This window comes from Brassica napus, chromosome C1, assembly GCF_020379485.1.
Source record: "Brassica napus cultivar Da-Ae chromosome C1, Da-Ae, whole genome shotgun sequence".
In the NCBI taxonomy this organism is placed as follows: domain Eukaryota; kingdom Viridiplantae; phylum Streptophyta; class Magnoliopsida; order Brassicales; family Brassicaceae; genus Brassica; species Brassica napus.
Window position 1 is genome coordinate 25,000,968 of NC_063444.1, and position 8,154 is coordinate 25,009,121.

The window sequence follows — 8,154 nt, forward strand, 5'->3', positions numbered from 1 at the left end:
TGTCTAATATTCTAACCGTAGATCTTAACCGAAAATTTGTTTGCTGTACTTTTAAAGGAATGTATATCGACACTATTATGTAAATGAAACATGTGATTATATAACATATCATAAATCTTTTTTTTTTTTTTTGGTATAATTTTTCGTAATTTATATTATATAATATAGTATAAACGCACTAACATATACTATGCTGAATAAATGTTTTGTATAAATTTATGATATGTTTTATAATCGACCAAACATATACTATAGTCGCACAAACATATATGATTTGTTGTATAATCGCACAACTCGTATATGATTTGTTGTATAATCTCACAAACATATACTATAGTATAATCGCACAAACATATAGTATAATTTTTTTAATTTATATTATATAATATACTATGCAAATATTTTCGGACACTCATTGATTAAGCTATATTTCTTTAATATGGGATAACTCAAAGTCAAATATTGAATGCTTCGATTCAAAATATTCATTAAAGTTGTTCATGTAAGTTGTGTCAATCATATATTTTTGGGATGATTGCATTTCGAGTTATTTAGGTATTTACTAAAATAAATAAGTGTCCCTTGCAAACAACGAAGTTAATTTGTGTTATTTTTATTATGGGAAGTAGCATGTTTTCTTTCCAATTTTATAAAAAAAATATTCGGCCTAATTGATCGTTTAATTATATGAACGTAACCTAAGATGTTAAATCTTTATGGTCAAATATCTGATGCCATATTTGATCCAATTTTTTGAATAAATATGGATGTTGACCAATTAGAGATTTATTTTGACTTCTTTTTAAATAAACCCAATAGGATTTCTTTTATAGGGAATCAACCCAAGAATTTCAATAAATTGCAGATTTGATGGCGTTTTTGAATATCAAATCCAATAGATCTTGATTTTTATATTTAATTGATTCATTTTGCTAATTTAAAATTGACCTTAATTCATGCAATAGCCAAAAAAATAAGAAACTGATATATGCAATCCTGATAACGCATTTTGATTTCGGTTAATATAGGAAAATTAATATAAATTTATTTAAATTGTCATGGCGGATTAAAAATTACGCACTAAGTTTTAGGAATTTACTTGATAAACATTATTAAACAAGTTTTTAAAAAATTTAATAAATCTAAGCAATTACACAAATTTAAAACATTTACTTCAATTACAACTAACTAATTACAAAAGTTTAAAAAAAAAATCAAATCTTATCTTCTGTAAACATGCACAATGTCCTTCAATCTTTCATTATATAACATGAAATATTCGTGACTATAATTTTTACCTTTCTAATATTTATAGATTAAAAGTTCTAATCTATATTTAGTCCATTCACTTTGCGCAGGGCGCGGATACCACCTAGTAAACAATAAAATGCTAGGTATATATATAATTTATATATATCGTATTTATTAATTTGTGATTTCAACAAGACCATATATATAGATAGGAATTTTTTAAATAATATAATTTTATGAAATTGTGTCATATTTTATACATGTTCAACTTAAGATCGGGAAAATTTATTAATTTACTGTGTTTATTAATTTATAGAACATTAATTTATCGAATTTCTGTATGCGGGATTTATATTGATGTTGACGCTTGGCACGCGGTGTAAAGTAAACTAATAATATTGTAATTTTGAGTGTTTCGCTTTTTGCTCCAAACCTTAAAGCATTATTCAACTTTTTTTTGTAAACTAGCATTATTCAATTTTGACCCCACAGTTATTGTCACATTCATATACACGAACAGATAATAGTGACAGGAAACTACAATTGAATAGGCTCAAACTGATACAACCAAATATGTCAAACTGATGGTAGACGATATATATTATTAAAACTGAATTACATTTTAAATTTGTTTGAAAACAAAAATATAACTATATGTCTGTATTGTTTGAAAACATGAATAGTATTTAAAAAAAAAATTATAGCCTTTTACCAATATATAAAAAAAATCGATTTGTAATCAGTATTTCATCAAATATATTCAGTTACTATAACTCAAATACACGTAATAAATCTCACTTTTAAATATGAAAATAATAAAAGAATAACTAATAAATAGATTTTGACAAATATATGATACATCTGTAAATTTATTAAAAAAAATATAGTACACTTAAAACGGAAAACAAATATAAATTTATAAAACAAAAAAAATAATACCTAAATACAATTGCACTACAAAATGGTGAGGTATTTAAAATATATAATATTCACATGAAAACTATTAAATATTATAATATTCTTAATTATGTAATAGTTAGACATGAAATATTATAACCTCTCAGGTCCACCTCCTATTGTAATTACGTGACATGCAAACATATTCATGTTATATATGATTAAGTGTCTCTTTGAATAGAAAAGTACTATGGTTTCTTTCTTTTAAGTGTTTCAGAAATGAGTTCTAAAAACAATTTCACAGCTTTGTTAAATATCTTAATGATCGAGAAATTATTATCTAAAATTACATTGTTATTAAATTTCGAATACTTTACATATTAGATTAATATTAAACTTTTCAACGGAGATATGGAAACCACTATATTTTGAAAAACAAATCACATTTTTTAAAAAATTATATCTCTTCACTCATAGGAACCATCATATTTGAAATCTATATTTATCAAAAAATAATATATTTTCTAAAGGTTCGATTTTGATTTTTCGATTTTAGATATATAGGAACCACTTAGTTATTTGTGAAGTGTCAATTTAGTTTTGAGTTTTCAAAAATTCTCTTCTTCAATATAATATGACTTTATATTATAATATAATCTCAAAAACCGAAGCGCGGGTCAAAATCTAGTCGTTTTTTAAGCAACAAGTCGAGAAAGGATACCAGAACCACAAAAAATACCATACCAAACAAACCAAAATAAACAAGTTATAATCCTGGTTATCTAGACTAAACCAGAAAACCCCAGAAGCGGGCAATCATCAGGGGACGCTACTTTAGCTCTTGGTTTAGCAGCATTCTTCTTGCAGTTGCTGCAGAGCTTACCATGTGTATATAACAGACAGTTCAGATCAAACTTGAGCTCATCTGGGATCCTGTGGTTCAGGTGAACATAGGTTCTGTTCCTGTCTGCCGTTTTCGGGACCCAACCTAACGCCTTGGAGATCTCAAACACCTGTTTAAGTTGGTTTTATAACTCTCATCTTTGAAAGAAAACAAATACCAAACATTAGAACTACTGAAACTACTCACATGTGTGTCGACTGGGAAATCATTGTGCTGGAGGTTGAACATCAGAACACAAGAAACCTGTCATTCATCAATACACCTCCAATGTCAATTTCCAAAAACTATCTTTATCTTATTGTAACATTGATACCAAGAGTTCTCAGCATAAGAAGGTTCTTAAAATTGTTTCTTTCGAGTGACAAAAGAAAAGCCAGACTGAGAGAGGACTCTTACAGTTTTGGGTCCAATTCCTTTAAAATGAGAGAGCTCAGTTTTTACTTCTTCTACCGTCAAACCGCGCAGATATTCCAAACACAAACTGCCTCTTTCTTTCTGCAAACGGCTAAAAATGTTTTTGATACAGACGGTCTTTTTCGGGGCCAATCCTCCACATCTTATAGCATTCTCAACGGAGTTTGGCTCAGCAACCAAAACCTACAAGGGATGCAACAAAATAACTTTTCTAACCAACAAACAATGCAAAAAAGGAACACTTTATGTGATTGTGAGCACGCTAACTACAAAAATCAAGGGGGGGAAAGTATCTAAGTGATTCAACCTTGACATTATATACAATCCAATGACTAACACAAAGCTTTTCAACTAGACAGCATCAAGACAACCTCACTTATGCCCATTACCATATCAAAGCCCAAAAATGGAGAGCTTACATCTTCCCATTTCGGAAACGCAGCCTTAAGAGATGCAAAAGCCCTTTGAGAATTGGCCTCAGTGGTATTCTGTGAAAGAAGAATTTTAACAAGCCCATCAAGCACACTCTCCTCCTCCTCATCCGAGTCCACCGAACACTGTGTATCGTGACCATCAAGTGATCGGAGTCTCTGACGGCGGTAACTGGCGAACTCGGGAGGGAACCCGTGGAGCGACAACAAAGCATCCCTTACGTCTCTACATTCGTCAACAGTAGGTCTAAGGAGTTCCGGATAAGGATCGCCGCCGGAGATGGTGGATCCATTACAAGCCGGAGATTTTGAGTCGCCGCCGTCGTCTTGGAGTAAGCGTTTCCTTTTCCGGGATTTGCTCATCTTGTTGGAAAATCACGGACCAGTGCAACATTCGGATCGGTTTACTCGTTTTGAATCGACTGGTTTCTGTACCGGGAAATATAGAGAAGGCAATCATGGATCTGGACCGACCGCGGGCCCGGCCCGTAAAGGACCGTCGCGGTACGGTATTGGGACGAGGTTTTTTAGGTCCGCAAATTTACGGGCCTCACGGGACGGGTCTTTGCGGGATTGAATCTTTTGCGGGATGGGCCGAAACGGGTCATGCAGGATTACATAGATCCGCATTTTTTTTCTTCATTTCTTATTTTACCTGAAAAAATGAGAAAAAAGTGAGAAAAAAGCGATTCTTGTGACTTTTCCCCTAGAAAACATAAGGAGTTCCGGCGATGATGCATGATTCGAGCTCCGATGATGATGATTTGAGCTCCGGCGATGACGACTCCAGCTCCAGCGATGACGATTCGAGCTTTGGTGGTGTTTTGATTTGGTTTTCTCTTTTTATTACACACAACTATGAATTGCTTTATTACAATATGATATTTCTTGTTTAAGTTGATTGATTTTGTTTTTAGTACTGTGAAGTGGTGGTTTTCTTAAATTAAATTTGGTTGCAATAGTGTTGTTTAGGAGAAAAGTAAGTTGTATATCACGTCACTTGTATAATTTGGCAAAGTGATTCACGATTTTTTTTGCAATCCAAAAAATTAGAAAGAGAGATGGTTTGACGAAGACATACAACACTTGAGATAAATTATTACAAAGACAACAATTCAATCAGATTCAAACTCAACAAAAGCTTATGCTGATAACAAAAAGAAGGCTTTTAACTTAAGAACGCAAGCACAAACGGAGCTTTGTGACATTGATTTTGATAATGCTTTAGTGAAGCTTAATGAGCTCTCTTCAACTCTCTTACACAACTGTTCTACTTGAACATTCATGAAAGAAACTGTAGTAGGCGGTTTGATAAGGTTTGATAAGGAGGCGTCCCGCGGGACGCCCCGCGAATGCTTATATATTCTGCGGTACGGGTTTGGGCCGGCATTTTGAAGAACGCAGCCCGCGCGGGACAGGCCCGCTGTAATCCGGTCGACGACTAACCCGCTGCGGTACGGGACGGAACGGAATGGGAAAACTTGTTTGACATCTCTAGGGAAATATAATGGAAACTAGATCGGCTTTTTTTTTGGGAAAATTGCCCGAACCGAACAAAAAAAACAATATAGTTGTTCCTATGGTATAAAACCATCACTAAATTGTTTCTATAGTATAATATTTTTCATAATCCCAAACCTAACATTTCCTTAATCAAATTAAACATAAATTAAAAACATTTTTAAAAAGTTTAATGGAAAATTATAAAAAAATAAGGTAATCCCATAATGTTTTAGACAGAAAAAAAAAACACACGACACAAATCAAAAATATCACGTAACCTAATTGTATTTGGTTTCTAAAATCCTCCAAAACTATTCTTTTAAAATCCTCTAAGGTAGAACTTGATTCCAATAATAATAACATACCCCATTTATCATCAGCCGAAAAAAACCAATCTCGTGCTTGCACTAAGTTCCCAAACACCACATATTGTATAGATATGCATCATAGAACAAGAGTTTGTGAAAATCACAAGATAAAAAATGGATAAATCATAGATTGATGAAGAAGAAAAACCAAAATCGTTTATTTTTATATTTTGACAAAGAAAATCGACTAGGACATGTTTTAAGAAATTAGAATATTTTTAGAATATTTTCTTAACTGAAACTTCTTTAATTTTCGGAAAAACTGTTTTTTTATCCGTAAAAGTCACCTTCTACATTGTGTAGAACCATGACAAAAATTATGAATACAATTTCTATTTTTTTAGACGTTCGTGTTAAGTTTAGATTTCGCATACCCGGAATTTTAGAATACTTCATAAAAATAGAAACTTTATTCAAAAGAAAAGTAGCGATCTTTACAATTAGTAGAATTTGCATTCCCCATATTTAGAATTTTAGTCATTTTTGGATGGTTTCTGCTAAAAAAATAGATGGACTTGTTTATTCTGGAATTCGTTTTCTACTAACTCTTTTTTCCGTAGAAGACGAATTTTACTTTTAGTGGAAAGTAATTTTAAAATTTTATTTATCAAGTTTTTTAAACCAAAAAAAATATGTGTTTGTGTATATAGGTGTTTTATTAATTGTTTATATTTTTAATATTTTTTGGATTCATAAAACTATTTATTTCATTAAATTTCAGAAATGGAAAGGGTAAAAGAAAAAATAAATGGACAAATATAGTTTTTTATCGTAGGGACAACTATGTTGTTTATTTGTTCTGTTTTGACAATTTTCCCTTTCTTTTTTTTTTTGCACGAAATGGAAATGGAAATGGAAATGGGAATTGGATCAGCTTTACAGGTTAAGTTTTATATAATCTAATCTAATCAATATCAAGAATTGTTCCCTATGATAACTTTTTTTTAAATTTTTGTCATAAAAATTAACAGTTAATAAGAAAAATGACCAAAATTTTTTATTAAAAAATAAAAATATATTTATACTCTAGGGTTAACTAATCTAGATTTAGGGTATAAAGTTACGGTTGGTGTTTTGAGGATAGAGTTTCAAATTTAAAAAAAAAAAAAAAATTAAAATTAAAATTAAAATTTTTCAAAATAAAAAGGAGCTATTTTGGTCATTTTCTTTAGTAAAGGCTATTTTTGTAACAAAAATTTAAAAATGGTTATTTGAGAGAATTGTCCATCTACTAATATAGAGTTCCATTTTTATCTACTTAAAAGAGTTGTCATTTAAATTTTGGACTTATTTCCATCTTGTTATTCACTCTTATACCTTTGTTCTATATATATATATATATATAATAATAAAAATTATATATATAATATATAATAAATACTTATTAAAATATAATAAAAATATTAAAAAGTTTTATATATATAAATAATAAAACATTTTAAAAATATATATATAATAAAAAATTATTTAAATAAATGAAAAATTTAAAATAAATACAAATTAAAAAAATGAAAAAAAAATTATTATGTTTTTGAATTATACTTTTTCAAATTCAAACTTTTTTATAATTTATTTTTCTTTGAATATTTTTTTTCAAAATTTCTTTCTGAAAATCGAAAAATTATTTTTGAAACTATTTTTAATTATTTTTTAACTATTTATTTATATATTTATTAGAATCCCTCGAAATTTAGATTAGTTAATCCTAGGGTTATAAATGTGTTTTATCTTTCATTAAAAATGAGGGTAAAAATGGTTAATGTAAACATGAAAAGTGGTAATATGAATGTGGTATTTTTTGCAATTTCCCAATAAATATCCACATAATTTAGTCTTAACAATTAATTTTTTTTTATATATTTATTTGACTATCCTATATTTGCTGAAGTTTGTTAAAGTACTAATATTTGATAATATGCACCATGAAAATCAAATCTTGAATGGCAATTTAGTTTTCTTTAAGTATTCAATAAAATCTGATGCTTTTAACAAAATTTTTTGAATGACAATTAAATTTTCTTTAAGTATTCAATAAAATTTTCTTTAAACCGCAACTAATATCAGTGGTGAATATATGTTACGAACATAATTAATAAGAAAAAACTGGAATCACGTATTAGATGTTTAAAATAAGCAAACATTTTCTCATTTTTAATAAGATGAAAAATTGCCACAAATGTCACATTTATAGTACCAATTCTTTTGTTTACACTAACTATTTTTTACTCTCACTTTTAATAAAGGGTAAAACACATTTATACCCCTATAGTTAACTAATCTAGACTTAGAGTTTAGAGTTGAGATGTGTGGTATAGTTTTTGGAATGTGAAACTTAGAATTCTAATAAATATCAAAATAAATACTTAAAAAATATTAAAAACTTTTT

General features: G+C 29.1%; 1 protein-coding gene across 2 annotated transcripts; it reads right to left on the minus strand.

The window, feature by feature from the left end:
* Nucleotides 1-2,768: 2,768 nt before the first annotated feature.
* On the minus strand, nucleotides 2,769-4,327 carry LOC106413872 (putative DNA glycosylase At3g47830). Of its 2 annotated transcripts, none has more exons than XM_022695013.2 (4): nucleotides 3,856-4,327; nucleotides 3,449-3,649; nucleotides 3,239-3,295; nucleotides 2,769-3,161 (listed from the first exon to the last, which is right to left on the minus strand). In XM_022695013.2, the coding sequence occupies exons 1-4, from the start codon at nucleotides 4,258-4,260 to the stop codon at nucleotides 2,931-2,933; spliced, it is 894 nt and encodes a 297-aa protein (XP_022550734.1). In that variant the 5' UTR covers nucleotides 4,261-4,327; the 3' UTR covers nucleotides 2,769-2,930. The 2 variants fall into 2 exon arrangements, with proteins under 2 accessions (XP_022550734.1, XP_013710063.2); XM_013854609.3 differs by having other exon boundaries at nucleotides 3,886-4,322.
* Nucleotides 4,328-8,154: the final 3,827 nt, after the last annotated feature.

Coding starts and splice junctions, on each gene's coding strand:
- LOC106413872 (XM_022695013.2), bottom strand. CDS start 4,260: ATGAGCAAATCCCGGAAAAGGAAACGCTTACTCCAAGACGACGGCGGC. Junction 3,650..3,855: donor CATTTTTGGGCTTTGATATG/GTAATGGGCATA, acceptor CATCCCTTGTAG/GTTTTGGTTGCTGAGCCAAA. Junction 3,162..3,238: donor ATTTCCCAGTCGACACACAT/GTGAGTAGTTTC, acceptor CAACTTAAACAG/GTGTTTGAGATCTCCAAGGC.